Source organism: Elgaria multicarinata, chromosome 1 (assembly GCF_023053635.1).
Source record: "Elgaria multicarinata webbii isolate HBS135686 ecotype San Diego chromosome 1, rElgMul1.1.pri, whole genome shotgun sequence".
Lineage (NCBI taxonomy): Eukaryota > Metazoa > Chordata > Lepidosauria > Squamata > Anguidae > Elgaria > Elgaria multicarinata.
This window is the reverse complement of record NC_086171.1, coordinates 130,827,775-130,846,218: the sequence shown is the minus strand read 5'-3', so window position 1 is coordinate 130,846,218 and position 18,444 is coordinate 130,827,775. Positions and strand designations below refer to the sequence as shown.

General features: G+C 41.5%; 1 protein-coding gene across 1 annotated transcript in view; it reads right to left on the bottom strand.

Annotated features, from left to right (window-relative positions):
- The window catches only part of TTLL7 (tubulin tyrosine ligase like 7), a 59,201-nt gene extending 43,691 nt beyond the window's left edge, over positions 1 to 15,510 (bottom strand). Inside the window, exons 1-6 of the mRNA XM_063136931.1 lie at positions 15,321 to 15,510; positions 14,396 to 14,527; positions 12,798 to 12,919; positions 11,175 to 11,242; positions 4,388 to 4,546; positions 2,610 to 2,826 (exon numbers count right to left, since the gene is read on the bottom strand). Coding sequence (XP_062993001.1) covers positions 2,610 to 2,826; positions 4,388 to 4,546; positions 11,175 to 11,242; positions 12,798 to 12,919; positions 14,396 to 14,527; positions 15,321 to 15,345 — 723 coding nt within the window. The 5' untranslated portion in view covers positions 15,346 to 15,510. The remainder of the gene's footprint in view (positions 1 to 2,609; positions 2,827 to 4,387; positions 4,547 to 11,174; positions 11,243 to 12,797; positions 12,920 to 14,395; positions 14,528 to 15,320) is intronic.
- Between the last annotated feature and the right edge of the window lie 2,934 nt (positions 15,511 to 18,444).

Sequence of the window (18,444 nt, the reverse complement as noted above, 5' to 3'; positions counted from 1 at the left end):
AGATAAGCCTTCGGTCAGATACCACAGGACTCTTCTTAATTTCTTATCATTTGAATTTACTGCACTAATCCTGAAGCACAACTTTTAAGAATCTGATAGGATAGGATGAGAGAAGACTTACATAATAAACAGCTTTACCCTAATCCAGGGAAAGACATGCATGTTGGAAGTCAACAAAGCCTACCTGCTGACTTCAAGTAAATCAGGTGTCTTGGTGGATTTGTTGTGTGTTTTTATAGGATCATGTAAATAATGGCTGCATAAAAGGTGTGTGTGGACAGCAAATAAAACAGAATGGCTACATTCCATTATTACAGGTGTTCTCTAGAAATAAAGAAAGAGAGTTGGGGAGGTCCAGAGAAGAGGTTTTGGGTTTTTGTTTTTATCTTTGACAGAAATTCAAAGCATAACTCAGTAATGCACAGGCAAGCCAACATTTCTCAATCTAGTTCCCTCCCTTCTTTAGAACGGGGAATTGTGATCATGTGTAGCTGGGATCTCCAATATGGTGCCCAGCATGAACCACTGGGTCTGCGGAGACCTCTCTTGGTGCCTGCAGTTTCCTGTCTCTCCCGAGATTTATTTTATTTCAAAAGATTTCCTTTAATTAACTTGTGGGTGTTTTTTAAACTGGGAGGCTGGCATGCTGGAACTGCCCTTCAGTGACATCCGTATTTTAGAGCCCAATCCCTACCACTACCTTGTACTTACATTCTTGGGCAGTTCCTTTTCTTTTAATCTCACCAATTTGCCTTCTGGGAAATTAGTGTTTTGTGACCAGTCATGCCCCCAATGGCAACGATTTTATGAATATGTAAGCCCCACCCCATGATAACCAGAGACATACTGTCTCATTTGTTCCATTCATTCTGGTTTATTTCCAAAAATTCTTAGGATTCTTCTCCCCATCTTGATTACATAAGTTTATAATTGGAATGTTTACAACTATAGAATTAAACAACAGAACTGCAATTATGGACTGCAACAAAGCCGTCACAACCATTGCCAACAGAAAACATTGCAAAAATGTGCACACACAAAGGTAGCCTGACTTGAAATACTTTGTGTGCATAGATATATTAAGCTTCTGGAATCCATCATTGGGAAGCCTTTTCCCAAAAAAATGGTGCCCTATTTTCCATTCTCTTCCATTCCATACACCTCCATGTTGGTGTGGTAGGCTCTGGCATTTCTCTTTCCCTCCAGTCCTATCCTGTGGCTTGTCTGTCATGTCCATTCTCCATTATTGTGCTTTCCAACCTGGTGGGGAGCCAGGGCAGCATCCTCCGAGTTTGGGGGATGCATGGAAGCCACTGATGGAAATATCCCTATGACTTCTCTATCTGAAATGGGCATTCAGGTCTTCATTTCCTCCATACATATCATCCCTTTGAGAATATTTTAATTATTATTAGTTCAGAGGGATTATCATTTCTGTTGTTTTTAAATCTGTTTACTGTAGGTTTACATATTTAAATCAAGCTCAAAGAAATAAAAATGTTATGGAGGAAGAAAAGGAGGAAGCCCTATTTGGGTGCCCCCCCCCCCCCGGTTGTGGAATGCCCTTCTGGCACCTACATTGCACTCTTTTCAGCACCAGGTGAACACTTTCTGATTTTTCCAGGCATTTCAGTCTTTCAGTTTCTGTTGTTTTTAAACCTGTTTACCGTAGGTTTACATATTTGCACTTCTGGTAGTTTTCTATTTAGGTTTATACTGTCATTTTAAAGTTTCATATTATGTATTATCATGTTGTAAGGAAGTGTGGGGAACATGTTCTGGATCAGGACCATAGCATGAGCCCCGCTGCTGCTGTCCTGATCTGGATCGGGCCCCTCGCATCAGCAATTTGTAATGCCAAAAATGGCAAGAGGATTGAAATGAATGGATCCTTTTTTTGCCAATGCATTTGGCAGGAACGGGAGATTCCGTCTAGACCAGGACCATGGGTGGGGCAAAGGATTAAAGCCCCCTACCCCCACACAAGCATCCAGATCTGGGTTGGGTCCCCTGTGCTTACTTTTGGTCATCAAGGAGAAAAAGCCTTCATTGCGATGATCCGCAACATGTCCCCCATGCTTTCTTTTGAGTAAAGCAGCTGATACCTATGTCTTGTGTAGTCTGACTCTAAATCTCCAAGGAACCTGATGTCCATAAAGCCATCTCCCCCAAATGTGTGAACAGTGAGAGGCTGGGTTGGTAGGGGATGGAGCAGTGGGACAGGGACAGTATCACAGACGCTCATTCCCCCACTCCATGCAAAGTTAATCATATGATCTTCAGCACCCAAATACCCCTCCAGCATTATCAAAGTCTGTATTCCATCAAAGTGAAGTAGTACTTGCTGAAGTTCCAACCCAGGGAAGCAAGTTTGGATTAAAATTGCAATTGATCCAACTAGAACTGTGTATTGTTTTCACTCAAAATGTCATTCCTTTCCTCTCAAAGGAAAAATGCAACTCAACAGCAATTAAAAACAAAGGCAAATATAGCCAAAGCAAAGCAAACTAGTCCCCTTTCCTCTCCTACAAATAGAGAGACTTGCATAGTCCCAAAACAGATTTGTGCTGTACTAGGAAGTGTTTTGTTTGACCTTAACATCAACTTACCAGATTTGATTCATTGGGGGGATGATACTTCTCTGTGCCCATTCTCACTAGCCCATCGTGATATAAAAATATTTTTAATGGATCACAAGAAGTCACCAGAATGTACACTCTTAAATCAAATTTGTAGCCTTCCATAAGAAAGGGCTTGTCAAGGTATTCCTGGACTATAAGGTGTTCTTGAGAATGCAGCTTCTCTGCATTTCTTGTAAGAGAGATCCTGGTTAAAAGCACAAAGCTAAATTAAAAACACTGAAAATTGAGTAAACCCTCAGAAATGCAGTTTCAGTTCTGACTCATCAGTTAGGGCAATATCCAACACTGCCATTCCGCCTGTGGTCATTCTGCTGTGCCAGTGGGACCGACCGCTAGCACTTTCCTAAAACAACCCCAGAAATGCTTGTTTCCGGAACTGGGCAGGTCAATAGAGCTCCCTTTGGCCAGCCCATTCAGAACCACTAGCTTCCTATTGAGCTAAGGGTGAGTCCCGCTAATGCGCAGGCAGTGTTGGATCCTGCCCAGTGTCTGGATCATAAGAATACAGAGACTGAGGTTTCCAATTCGCTTAACTCAGGCTTGTCAAATTTGCTCCCCCAGGCCACCCAACCCCAACATGGTGCCCTCCAGGTGTTTGCGAACACAATTCCCATCAGTCCCAGAAATGCTAGGAATTGTAGTCTAACACATCTAGAGGGCACCAGGTCTGTGAAGAGTGCTCTGGGCTATACAGCATGTCAACAATATGTTATGGAGTATTAAATGTTTAAATAAAGCCTCTACTTTTATACTAAAGCAATATAAAATTATCTCCAACATATTTAAAACTAAGGGAACAACTCTATTCATACTTAGGAAGAAAAAATGTCCTAAAATTCCCAGCCAGCCATACTGGATGGGGAATGCTGGGGGCTGAAGGGACTGTTTTCCTGTCTAAGCATGCATAGGATTGTGCCCTTAAGATGCTATGGCGATCCCTCCATATATGTCTGCACTGTCACCAGTAAACTGCACTATACGGAGCCAGACCTTCGGTCCATCTAGCCCAGTATTGTTGACACTGACTAGCAGCAGTTCCCCAGGACTTCAGACAGGAGTTTTTCCAGCCCTACCTGGAGGGATTGATCCTGGGACCTTCTGCATGCAAAGCAGGTGTTTGCCACTGAGCCATGGCTCCTCCCCATGGGAGACCATATCCTTAAGGTGCTGGCAACAGTGTCAATTGATGGCAGTAAAGGATTTAAATCAGCTTTTTAACTCATCTGAATTTTCCGGATAGTTACCTCCAGCTGTTCTGTTGTGCATGCCATCATTTATGTTTCTAATGATTACATATATTTACCCAAAACAATCCTGACACAGCAAACCATTAAAGCTGTATTTAATGAAGCCATGCTTTAAACAAGAACAAGTGATGTCCTTTTTACCTTTTCACTTCAGGCATTAAAAAGAAGAAGAAGAATCATTTACTGTTGATAAGCCTGTGCAAACTACATTAACTATGCTAGACACTTTCATAAGATAAACCACTGAAAAATATACGGAGCCAAGTTAATGCACTAGCATCTGTAGAGAAAGAAAACAAATCCCTTTCACTAGCTGGAAGTGAACTTTTGTTGCCATTTTACCATGATAACAATAGTGTATTTAACATCACTGTTATTGCTGAATTTATTGGTCACCTTTCTACAGAAAACTAAAATCCGTACTTATTGAAATTAACAGTAATTCAATCAACAGAAAATTAAAGAACCCACAAAGAACCTGCTTTATACTGCACATACCCATGCCCCATTGCTCCATTAGCTGGTTTAACTATGAACGTTTTCTGTCTGCGTTTTCTCTTGAGTTCTTTTACGTAGTTCTGGAATTGTGTATGCTCTGCAGGGAAGATCCATGTTCGAGGAATAAAGCTATATTCTTGAGGCTGTGATTTGATCATTCTGAAAACAATTTACAAGTCAGTGCAATCGATTTTTCATACGTTTAAGCATGCTGCATTTCGCTGCCTGAAACTAACAGATTTGGTGTCTAACAAAGCAATCCTCGACAAGCTTACTCAGAAGTAAGTCCCACTGAGTTCAATGAGATAAAATATTAACTGATACAAGAGAGCAAATACATGCTTCACAATGGCAGGATTACAAAAGAAATATATATATATATATATATATATATATATATATATATATAATATTTCTGAAGGCAAAGTTATCTGTTTTGCCTGTCGCAGCAAAAACAATGAAGAGTCACTGTAAAGACTAACAAATTTGTTTTGGCATAAGCTGTCCATTTACCATTTCCACTTAGCATTATCAGATGATGCATCTGATGAAGTGGACAGTGTCCATGGAAGTTTATGCCAAAATAAATATGTTAGCCTTTAAGGTGCCATAAGACCATTTGTTGTTTATGATATATATTGGCATGCATGGGTTGTTGTTTTTCTCTTTATTAGTTAAATTGATATTTTCCATTCCCTGAATCTTCCTCCAAAACTCTCAGGGAAACCTTAAGGAACAGAATTTTCATTTGAGCCATTACATTCTTTACCATTTATGTATACACTTTCATTTACAGAAGGGGGGGTAGGATAGAAAGAGACAAGAACACATTTGTGTGAATTATCATTCATTCCATTCCATGGGACTTTCAAACATAAACCAGCATTTTGATCTGCCCAAAGTTTGAGAAATTAAACTACAATCCTATGCATGTTTAGACAGAAAAAAGCATGTCTAGCTGGGGAATGCTACAACCTGTAGGGCTTATTTCTGTCTAAATGTGCATAGGATTGCACTCTAAACAAAATGTTTGTGCAGGGAACATTAACAGACACAAGTGTAGCCTCCCTATACGCCCCCGTGCAAGAAGTAGAAAGCAAACAAAAACCTAACAGCTGTGATGATACCGAATTAATTCAGCAACGACATTACACAGAATGCTTACCATGCTGGGGTGGGGAAGTTCATGCTTCTAATTGCCTGTCTTGGTTACAGAAGTTACAAAAATTGCCAGGCACATCTGTAAAACCAGGATGGGAGCCAAGAACTTCAAGGTCTTGGTACAATACTCAGGCTGTTACAAAAGCCAATAGCTAATTGTGTAACAAAACACTTTAAAAAAGAAAAGAAAATGCAGCATTGCCACTGTAGTTTTTATTATTGTGCTTAGGGTCATTATAGTCTAAAGATGATGGCACTGCCACAACTCAATAAATTATAGTCAATCTACCATACCAGCAACAACAAAAAGTATTATTGCCTTGTTTAATAGCTCAGCAACCTACATGTTGGTGATATTCTTAACTCCTTAGGAATGTTGCAAGTTCTTCATTCGAAGACAGGGTTCGCTCATACACTCATGCCCATCTCTTGATCTCTCACTATTTGATGGCTCACGATCAAACTGTACATTATGTGAGGGTGCAAATCTATGCATGTTTAGATAGAAAAGGATCCAACAATTCCCAGCATGCTGGCTGGAGTGTGCTGGGAGTTGTGGGGATATTTTCTATCTGAACATGAATAGGTTTGTGCCCTTAATTACATAACATATAACTAAGATTTATCTCTTTTTTCTTTTCTTTTTTACTGTAGTGTAAGTATGTGTGACCCTAATTCAGATTGGTCCAGTGTGCACCAAGAGGGGAAGATTAAACCTTGCCCCGCGATACACAGTTTGTTTCCTGAAATTACACATACACACAGAGAGAGGGGGAGAGAGGCAGGGGTTACAAAAAAAGAGGGAGAAAGCTACTATTGTCGCCATTGGAGACCTTTTACTTTTTTAAACTCTTGTATAGAGGGCAGGATTTCAGGAGCCAATTAATGTAGTGTGTAGTTTGAATACCTGAAGTGCCTTCACTGAATAGTATTGCATTTGAGGTGATATAAAAGTCTTGCCAGTTGTCTCTGATCTGTGCTGGCATTTACACATACTAGTCATCAAGCGATGAACATGCTTATAGGACCTGGACCAAGGGTTCAGCTTCGTATGCTCCAAAGTATAGATTAGGGCAAGGATAGGGAACCTGATGCCCTCCAGATGTTTCATATCAGCCCCCACCAGTGTGGGCAATGGTCAGGGATGATGGGGGTTGTAGACTAGGGGAGACATGATAGAAGTGTACAAAATTATGCATGGTATGGTGGGTAGGGAGACATTTTTCTCCCTCTCTCATAATACTAGAACCCGGGGTCATCCCATGAAGTTGATTGGTGGGAGATCCAGGACAGATAAAAGGAAGAACTTCTTCACACAGTGCATAGTTAAACTATGAAATTTGCTACAACACAATTTAGTGATGGCCACCAATTTGGGTAGCCTTAAAAGGGGGATTGGGTAAATTCCTGGAGGAGAAGGCTATCAATGACTACAAGTCTTGATGGCTATGTGCTACCTCCAGTATCAGAGGCAGTTATCTGATATACCACTTGCTGGGGAACATTGGTGGGAGGGTGCTCCTGCACAGGGTCCTGCTTTGTTGGTCCCTGACCGACCACTGGTTGGCCATTGTGTGAAGAAAGTGCTGGACTAGATGGACCTTTGGTCTGATGCAGCATGGTTCTTCTTGTGTTCTTATGTTTAGATTAGATCCACATCTGAATGGTGGTTGTTTTTCTACAGGGCTCAGAGGTGCAAATCCAATTTCCCATTCAGTAATCCACAAAACAGAATTGGGGGAGAGGGATCTCAGCAGTAAAAGTCACCTAATCTACATGGCGGGATTCATTCTATGAAGCACTTTCAACTTTCCCTGGGCACTTCCATTATAGAACACATCAATTAAGTAAGCTCTCCTACCACCATGCCTACCTCGGGCTCAAGACATTAGATGCTCAGTCCAGTTAAGCAAGCTCTTTTAAAATGAAAACTCATAGAGAACTTTCACCATGTCCTACTTTTGTATCTGGTCAAGAGTGAGGCAGTGACTGTTCTGAACCAGTGCCTGGGCATGGTAATGGACTGGATGAGGGCTAACAAACTGAGACTCAATCCAGACAAGACGGAGGTACTGTTAGCAGGTGGTTCATCTGTCTGGCGAGGTGATGTTTGTCCTGTCCTGGACGGGGTTGCACTCTCCCTAAAGGATCGGGTCTGTAGTTTGGGGGTGCTCTTGGATCCAGAACTGTCACTTAAGGCACAGGTTAACTCAGTGGCAAAGAGCACCTTTTATCAGCTTAGGTTGATATACCAACTACGCCCTTATCTGGACAGAGATAGCCTAGCTACAGTTATCCATGCTCTGATAACCTCTCGCTTGGATTACTGCAATGCGTTATACGTGGGGCTGCCTTTGAAAACGGTCCGGAAGCTTCAGCTGGTACAAAACAGGGCAGCCCGTTTACTAACAGGGACTGGCCGGCGAGATCACATTACACCAGTCCTTTTCCAGCTTCATTGGCTGCCAGTCCAGGTCTGGGCCCGATTCAAAGTGTTGGTATTGACATTTAAAGTCCTAAACGGTTTGGGGCCAGGTTATTTGAAGGAACGCCTCCTCCCATATGTACCTGCCCGGACCTTAAGATCATCTATAGGAGCCCTTCTCCGTGAGCCCCTGCCAAAGGAAGTGAGGCAGGTGGCTACTAGAAGGAGGGCTTTCTCCGCTGTGGCACCCTGTTTGTGGAATGAGCTCCCCAGAGAGGTCCGCCTGGCGCCTACACTGTACTGCTTTCATCGCCAGCTGAAGACCTTTTTATTCTCTCAATATTTTAACACTTAATTTTAACTTAAATTTAAATCTTACTGTTTTAACTCTGTATTTTAATCTTATATCAATTTTGCTGTGTGGTTTTTATACTGTATTTTGTAATTGTGCTTTTAACCTGTTGGTTGTTTTATTGTGGTTTTAATTTTTGTGAACCGCCCAGAGAGCTTCGGCTATTGGGCGGTATAAAAATGTAATAAATAAATTAAATAAATAAATAAGAGGGCAGGGCTCCTGCAGCTTTAGCTGTTGTGATGAAGAGGGAATTTTACCAGGTGCTGCATGCATACAAATGACACCTGCTGAAATTCCTTTATATATATATATATACAACCGTTACAGGAGCCGTGTCCTGCTTTTCATATTGTCACCCTAACTATGAGTACATATTTAAAAGGAAAAGGAAAACCTGAAGACCATATTTTTACCCCTAACCAACAAGCGATAGCCATTAAATATTTTTTAAAAGTGCTTTAATTGTGTGTTTTTTCTGGCCTTTGACCCTATATGCAATTTAAGTTCAACGTGCAAACTGGGCCAGGAAAAGCTCATACTTTGGATGCGGGAGGTCCCACATCCATGTTCAATCCTTGGCATCTCCAGGTAGAGTTGCAAAAGACCCTTGCCTGAAACCCTGGGAGAGCAGCTGCCATTCTCATTTATAGCAGCTTCCCCCATATCCTACTGGTGCTGCTTCTCTTCTTACACTGCGATCGTAGTCACCACCTGAGCCTTGACAGTCCTTGCTAAGAGTACTCACAAATACAACAACACAGATGGAAAAAACAAGTGAGCCTTTGGAGAGAGCTATTCTAAGGTCTTGCAGATTAGACTGCGCGTGCCCCCTGGCAATGGAAGACTCCCTGCAAAAGGCAAACAAATTAAAGGAGGTACCTGAGACATACACACTGACTGTGACAGATTATGACAGTCCAGGTGCATGTACTGCCTGATTTTGCTATGGCTTTCAATTGCCCGTCAGAACACGTTAACTTTTTCAGGTGAAAGGGGACGGAAAGGTAGCTATGACAATGCAGGGCAAGATGCCTTGTTGCCAAATCCAATTTTCTCCATTGGCGTTCTCCAGACACATTGCCAGCATGTCACTGTTCCCTTTTTCAGTCATGAAGTTGCCTCCAGACATCATCTTTAGAACAAAGGAAGAGAGGAAATTTGTTTCTCCACTTCTACAATATGTTCACTTGAAAATGACTTTCCCCAATGCTTTTTTCATTTAATTTCATTTTTTTTCCTGCTCTCTCTTGTCCTATGAAATCAACCTTTTGTAGAAAAGGCTAACCACTCACTCCTAAGCTACCCCCTTCCTGTCTAAATGCTTTCTGTCTCTGTACTGTACTGTCTCTCTCCCACTTATCACCTAAGACATAGGTTTATGTTAGACGTTCCAAGAGCAGTTTAATAAGGCATGGCCCCAAGGGCCTCTACCCAACAGGGACCCTAGCCAGAATAGCTCTGCAATGCTCTCTTATATATGGGCTACTTCTGGAAAGATCACGCTACTCAATTTCTTGAGTGGAGTAATAAGGACATCTTACTGACAGCGAAATACATGTAGCATCAGGTATTAAGAAAAAGGGAGGAAATATACTTGGATTGTTAATTCAACAGGGAGAGAAACCATATAGATGTTCTGACTGGAAAGAGCTTTAGTTGTAGCAAAAAAAGCGCCTCACTTATCATTTAAGACTTAGGCAAGGGCCATAGCTCAGCAGTAGAGCACATGCTTTTCATGCAGATGGTCCCAGGTTCAATCCCCAGCAGCTACAGATAGGGCAAGGAAAGAATCTCATCTAAAACCCTGGAGAGCGGCTGCAAGTCAGTGTTGACAATAATGTGCTAGACAGACCAATGGTCTGACTCATATAAGGCAGCTTCCTATATTCGATGCAAAGGGAAACTATATAAATAGTGGGCGAAAAAGGGCTATAGATCTGATATCACAAAAAAAATATCTTTCATCCTGTATTGAATGCATGGAGCTTCTATCCTAGCTCAGTGTAGGGTTCCCAAGGGAGACTGGACACCGCTGGATCATGTTTGGCACAGCAAGATCATGTCTGATGAGCAAGGTCAGATTAGGCAATGCAAGTTTCTAACAGGCGAGGCAGGGTCTGTTAGGACCTTGTAGAGATCACTGGCTGAAACTCACCACAAAGAGCAGTTGTTTCAGCAACATGCAGAGGCCTTATGAAGGTTGGCAGGTCTGGACTTGCTGTTAAGTCCACCTGCTCTGAGGAGCTGTCTACTTCTTAAAGAACCACTGACTGATTCTGCAGGCAGTTGTGCCTATAGTACGGAGGAAGTAAGGACTGTGATGAAGAGGTGTCATATGACTTCAAGGAGTCTGGTAAAGCCATATAATCTAGCCTGGAAGACCCAAGAGTAGTGGATTACTGGTTGAAGCCTCCTTCCCCTCTGAGACTTCCTCTGAGACAGAAGGACCACATGACAGCATGAACAGCCTTTCACTGTGGCCATGCCTACCCCCCAATCAAATGGTACCTATTGCATTCCATCAAATGGTTCCTACTGCTGCCTCTGAATGTAGAGGTTCCATGTAACCATCATGATGAGCAGCTATAGATAGATCCATCCTTCCTGGTTATTTGGAAGGGCCACCAGGGATTGGATAAAAATCAGGAGCTAGAACTAATCCACAGCCCACCAGTTGTCTATTCTGGTCTATAACAATGACACATTAAGAAAAGCAGAGCTTCTTAACCTTCTTTCCAACTTTCATTTCTCCATTGTTGTTTTTTAGAGCTCTGGCTATTGGGCAGTATAGAAATGTAATAAATAAATAAATAAATAAATAAATAAATAAATAAATAGCAAATTACTTGGTCATGTTTCTTGCTAAGAAATCTTTCCTACAGATCTCGCCCATTCCTGGAAAATGGTTGATTCTCTGTGAGGGGAGAAAAGAAAGAGGAATACATACATTAGAGATGGTGATTTGAGACACAAAATATATTTTAAACTTGTAATTAAATCAGCAGCTACAAGTACAAGAGAATACATTTAATCATGCTAGGTATCCTCTGAAAATTTACGAGACAGTTTTGACCTGTAATTTTTACAATTATAATCATTCTAAGGGCTTCTCAGTCTTTACCTCACTTGGCATTGGAATAATCATGCATGGAAGATTATTAGTATTCTCCTTCTACAGAAAGAATGAGAGGAAGATTTGTTCAAGGCACCACAGTAACTTCATGGCCACGCAAGGATATGGACCTAAATATTCCAAACCCCATCCAAACACACTATCCGTTGGGGACCACACTAACTGGCTGAACATCACCATTAACTAAGTTCTGGGCAATAAGATTTTCATTAAAAAAAAAAGTGAAGCAAAAATACTGCAACAAGCTAACCCTAAAATAGATGAGGAAATGGGTTGTGGACAGTGGACGCACAGGAGGGAAAGAAACAGTTGACACAGTCCTCTTTAGCTGGATATATCTAGGCAAACTTATCAGTTGGGACTTTGTGATGGACATAAGTAATGGCTGATAGCTTATTGCAACAGTTTTCAGTTTAGAAAAGATCTATAGCCAGATTTATATTAAGAGAAGATTAGTGTTTGAATGAAGATATACAACCATCATGCCAACTTGTTCACAACTTGTTTCAGGGAAGCCTGAAAGCGCTTTCTCATGTTACTTGTTTACAAAAGAATAGGGAGCAAAAAACATTGTCCTTCCTCTTGTGGTGAAGCTGGTGTAGCATTAAGAAAGGGAATTTGGGTGGCGTGGGGGTACAAACACCAGAATAAGAATCAGTCTGCGCATTCTCCCTGCAGAAGTTCCTTTTCTAGCATTACCCCAGCAGACGTATGTAAATAGAAAACACAACTCTTTCTTCGTGTTCTCTCGCAAGTAGGAAATGTGTGAAAACATTCTGAAAAAGGGCATCATCAAATATTTGGATTTTTTTCCAAAAGTTTGAGAAGTGCAGCAATGTTCTCAGGAGACCAGGGAGAAGGAGCAGGGATATGCAATGCATCTCCCCTGACTCCAAAAATATTTAATAGGGTAACTTATCAATTTTGGTTTGTAGGCTTCAGCTACATGAGACTTACTGAATCTGAGATATGGATGTTTTACCAGTCCAAAAACCCTAAGGCCAAGACCTTCCTCAAAATATTCTAACAGTTGACCCATGTCATACTGGCTAAATTGTATCACCAGAACAGGACAGACATGTCACACAAGCAGATGTATCATTATTTTGATTTAGCACCTAAAATCTAGCAAGTGCTACACAGAGTAAATTCAAAAGCTGTCCCTGTCCACAAGCAAAATAGTTTGCTTTTGATGAACTAAAGACCTGAGACAATAGATTTCTCAGGCAACATGAACAAAGAAATTTACACTTTAGCATCTGAAGTGCTTTTGAACACTCCTTCATTTACCATCACAACCAAGTTGCCCCGGGCTACCCAGTTTTCCCTTTTTTACCTGGTAGTTTCGGAGGTCTGCAATCTTTTCCTGCTGCACCGCACAATCACTCCAGATGAGATTTGCAGTCTCATCGTCATCACGAGTCTTCACATACCCCATCTCTTCTATTACTACACGTACTACAAAAAAGAAACAGGTACATGATTGCAACACATTCGAACTAGATTTCCTGGCTTCCAGAAAAAGAGCATGGATTTTCATGGTTTGGTCATATGACAGGCTTTTATTATGAATGCTCATGTTGTTCAGCTCATAATATTTAATTCTTCAAATCTAATTCTGCATCTGCATGGTTATGATGATTGCGTCATTATGCTGGGAGCAAACGTTAGGTTGCTAAAGAAACTTGATTACAAACAAAATGGTTGGGGAATAACCTGTTTAGATCTCAAATGGATCTTTGACTTCAGCTTCACAGCAATTTGTTGACTGTGAAATAGCCCATCAGGCACAACAAGGTTCACTTTACATGCAAGGATGATTTCCAACTAAATGTAAATAACCAAATGGGAGTGCGTTGAAATGCATGCAGAGATTGATATGAGGGTCTCTACGTGGGCCTTCCCCAACATGGTGCCTCTAGATATGTTGGACTACAAGTCCTATAATCCTCAGCCAGCGTAGTTATTTGCCGTGCTGCTTGGGAAAGATCTAAGCTTTAGTCCAACACATTTAAGGGGCAGCATGTCAGGGAAGACTGCTCACTTCTTTCTTTTGAATTGCACTGTTTTAACAGGGAGTAGTCGGCCGTCCCTCTACCCATTCCAGTTGAAATATCAAAGCAAGGGGAGAGGTCACAGCTAGAGATGAGCAAAGGCAAAAATATTGAAAGGAGGGCAGATAATATCCCAACAAAGGACAAATCAATATTTGTCCCTGAATGGGTGATGCTTCAGACTTACGATGAAGCAACAGGGAAATCAGTAAACCCAGTCACACTTCACGCTGTGTGACAATCTTCCACAGAAAAGCCTCCTGGAGACTTGCCATATGATTTCTCAAGGTAGTGACACTCCTACTCTGAATGGAAATTAAGGGGGGAAATATTCTAGTGACAGCAGAGATTATAGCACTCTCATCATAAGTCCCCCAAACTAAGAGCTAATTTCCTGCAACTGAACTCAAGATAAAATGCCAGACTCTGGTTTACTTTTTAAAAAAGAAGTGCTCTCTGCTCTTTTGTAAGTCATGTGTAAAATTAATGTGAAATGGGTGAATACGTTGAGCTTAATGCACTGTGAGTAGTCCTCTTAAATGTTGGATGCTGGAATGATTTAATAGAGGCCTGTTAGTACACACATTCTAGCAAATGTGCAAGCTTTTAGAGAAGCAACACTAAGAGTTTAAGTAGCTATCGTCAACCCAGCATAAATCACCAAGATTTTGGGATTCAGAGATTGGATTCCAATTTCAAATGCATCTACATTCAAAACATCTAGATGCCACCTTCCCATAGGAATGGGCATTTAGGTGTAGCCCTATAATACTTTTGCCTACAAACTTTTCTGGCTAGGTAACTTTCTTTTCTCCATGCAATTTTCCTTATTCTCGTTATTTAATTCATTGTAAGGCTAGGAGAATGCATAGCTTGCTACCAATCTCATATTTTGTGCCGGCAACATTCGAAGTGATGGCTCCGTGTTTTTTCTTCTCTCTGACTTTTCTCCTTATTGTGCTTTGGAAAGACAGGTCTGAGCTCAACATCAAAGAAGAGGTCCCTTGATTATCTGTTCAAAAAATAATAATAATCACATCACCACCACAATGTGCTCACAAGCAAGCTACAAAAGTGAACTGAACACATGGAAAACCACTTCCTCTCATGGTTTCAGGACACTTAACAGAAACACATAAAGAGTTACAGTTCTCTTAAAAGACCAATCATACAACTGTGGTTTAGTATTTTAGGATGTTGACATGTTGCAAACGGATTGGAACAATTTATGGCCCACTCATTCTCAATCTTGACGATACCTCACATTACAACGGAGCGGTGGAGCCATGCATGTTTCTTTCACTGTGCAAATATGTGACATGGAGCATATGCACGTACATTCGTAAGCACATAAATCCAATTTATTATTTATTTATTAGTTACATTTATATCCCGCCTTTTTTCCTTCAAGGAACCCAAGGCAGCATACATAATCCTCTTCCTCTCCATGTTATCCTCACAACAACAACAACAACAACCCTGTGAGGTAGGTTGGGCTGAGAGTCTGTCACTGGCCCGAAGTCACCCAGTGGGTTTCCATGGCTGAGTGGGGACTAGAACCCAGATCTCCCAACTCCCAGTTTGACACTGGCTCTCCAATTCAATTCCTGTAACTCCATAATCCCATTTTTTTCTAGATGAAGAACACCTCATGTCACACATTAGGACATATGCATAAGAGAAGCGCATGTGCAGGCCCACTGCCCAATCATGGGCGTGGTACTGCCAGGACTTAGAATAGCTAAACTGTCCCTCAGTTACTGAATAAAACCAAGATACAAAACCTCTGTGATAAGGCAGCCTACCTCCCTCATTAGGCAAGGACGGCATTGTCACTGGGATGTTGTAATAGGAGAGCCCAAATCCTGTCACATGCACTCAGGCGTCAAAGCCAGTCCTCTGAAAGCTCTTGTCATACCATGTCAGTTCAAAACCGTGGCGAGATCCAGTTCCAAAAAAGAAACAGGTGCCTGCATTTAAACAGAAATATGTACCAATCATGAGGAATTACTTACACAGTAAAGGAAGCAGTTGTTAAGCTAACTAATCAGATAAAAGTGCAAAATAATGGTTGGATCCAAAAAAGGGAACCTTTGGACCTAACCCATAAACTTTAAGGTGTAAATTTCCAAAGCATGTTCCAGTGCTTGTTACCTTATTACATTAAAAGTTTTACCTGCCATGTTGGTTTAGAAAAGACATACAGAGGAAATCATCCAATTATATTAAACCCAATCCTATATTTCTAATAATGTAAAATAGCAGTATAGACATGCTTGCAAAACTAAGAAAAAAAGTGGTTACTCATGAGGAATTGGGACGAAAACGGGACAGCAGGCCACACGTTCCGTGGTCTCGGGATCATCCCAAGACCGCGGAAAAATCGGAATTTGTTGGTAGGGTGATATCCCGGTCCAAGGGAGGGATCATCCCTCCCTGCTTCCGGGCTAACCTGTGCATCATGTGGACGCACAGGGACGATCCCAGAATGATCACCAGGATATTGCCCCATCTAGCCATGCCCATAGATGAATATCCTTTATTGGTAACTCCTCCCCACCCCGCTTTTGGTAACAAATGAAAGAAAGGAATTAGACTGATGGGGCAACAGGAAAGTTAACATTGGTGAGGAGAGTAGTGGGCTGTGAAAGTGAGAAGGAAACATGCATGACTTTCTGTGAGTTGGTCTTATTTATTGCAAGTATTTTTATGCCACTCCTCAGCCAAATAGGCTCTCTGAGCAGCTTATATATAATCAATGACACATGGATTACAGTCTAAAAAGACATGAAACCCAAGGAAAAAGGAATAGGGAGGGAAGAGAGGGGGGAATTAATTATTTTAGCTGGGCTGGTGGAATGGCCCTGCTCTCCCTCTCGTCTCTCTCTTTTCTGACAGCCAGGTAGTATTGCACCACCCAGAGTATACACGCAAATGGCACCCAGTTGCAGGAACAGAATGATGGACTCGATACACCTTTGGTCTGGTCCGCAACAGCTCTTCTTAAGTTCATACAGTCACTTAACTCTGCTTTTAACTAATGCATTACAGATTTAAAAGGGTAGGAAGAAAGCCATGTCATTAGAAGCGCTAGTAATGCAATAAGCACTGGAGAGAATGACTCTGTATTTCTGTCTCCATGTTGTAGGTTCAGCGCATTACAAGAGTGTAAGACTTCCTTAATATTGAAGTGTAGGGGGGTACTACAGTATTTTTCTGGCCAATTATAAATAGGATTGAACTCATTCTTCCAAGCCTACACCCTTTCTGACAGTTTCTCTGGCCTGTTAACAAATAAATTAGCAGAGAAAAAGGAAAAACTGCTTCAGAAATATCCATATTATGGCATTAATGCAAATTATCAGCAACAAAAACTTTGCCTTTTTCATTGCCATTAATGGGGACAGTCTGAGTAATCATTAATGTTTGAAAAGAAAAAGGGAAAAAATTAAATTGGCAGAAGAACAGAGCATATCAATACCAGGGCAGAAGACTCTATTCTCTCTCTGACAGGCTGGAGACAGACTACAGCTTTTTCAGAGAGTTGGAGGAGAGCTGAAAGTGTGATTGCTATTCACAGTGCATGCACTTGTCTGACTTTCATCTCTGATCAAAAGGTTTTTGTAGTGTTTCAAAAACCTGCAAAACCTGTTTGACCATAGGTAACAGGGGGACAGAAGAAATGTGTCCGCTGTTTACCATGGAAAGGATGCCTCTCCTATGTTGCTTTCAACTCTCCTTTTAAAAAGAAAACATTTCTGGTTTCCAGTCTTAAGAGCTTTCCCTATCACTTTCTCTGCCACTGAAAGGAAAGTGCCAACATCAAAATGCAGCAGCAAAAACGAGGAAACATCCGTAGTTTGGGGGATGCTCTTGGATCCAGAACTGTCACTTGAGGCACAGGTGAACTCAGTGGCAAAGAGCACCTTTTATCAGCTTAGGTTGATATACAACTACGCCCTTATCTGGATAGAGATAGCCTAGCTACAGTTATCCATCCTCTGATAACCTCTCGTTTGGATTACTGCAATGCATTATACGTGGGGCTGCCTTTGAAAATGGTCCAGAAGCTTCAGCTGGTACAAAACAGGGCAGCCTGTTTACTAACAGGGACTGGCCGGCGAGATCACATTATGCCAGTCCTTTTACAACTTCATTGGCTGCCAGTCCAGGTCCGGGCCCGATTCAAAGTGTTGGTATTGACATTTAAAGCCCTAAACGGTTTGGGGCTAGGTTTTTTGAAGGAACGCCTTCTCCCATATGTACCTGCCCGGACCTTAAGATCATCTACAGGGGCCCTTCTCCGTGAGCCCCTACCAAAGGAAGTGAGGCAGGTGGCTACTAGGAGGAGGGCTTTCTCCGCTGTGGCACCCCAGTTGTGGAACGAGCTCCCCAGAGAGGTCCGCCTGGCACCTACACTGTACTGCTTTCGTCGCCAGCTGAAGACCTTTTTATTCTCTCAGTATTTTAACACTTAATTTTAACTTAAATTAAAATTTTACTGTTTTAACTCTGTATTTTAATTTTATATCAATTTTGCTGCGTGGTTTTTATCCTGGTTGTGCTTTTTATACTGCATTTTGTATTTGTGCTCTTAACCCGTTGGTTGTTTTATTTTGGTTTTAATTTTTGTGAACCGCCCAGAGAGCTTCGGCTATTGGGCGGTATAAAAATGTAATAAATAAATAAATTGGTTCTGTTTGGTTGTTTCATGGTAGCTTGTCATGACATCAAAATCTAAGGCATTTTTTCATCGTGGGTTATTTTCCGCTAACAAGCCATCCTCAGAACTGTCAGTTTGTTTTCAGGGTGGCTTGTCCTGATATCCAAACCTGACAGAGCAACTTCAGTGCGGATTGTTGGAAACAGCTAGGGAGAAGCCCGGCAAGAGCAGTGAAAAGCTCTTACCACCACCGTCCTCACTCATCC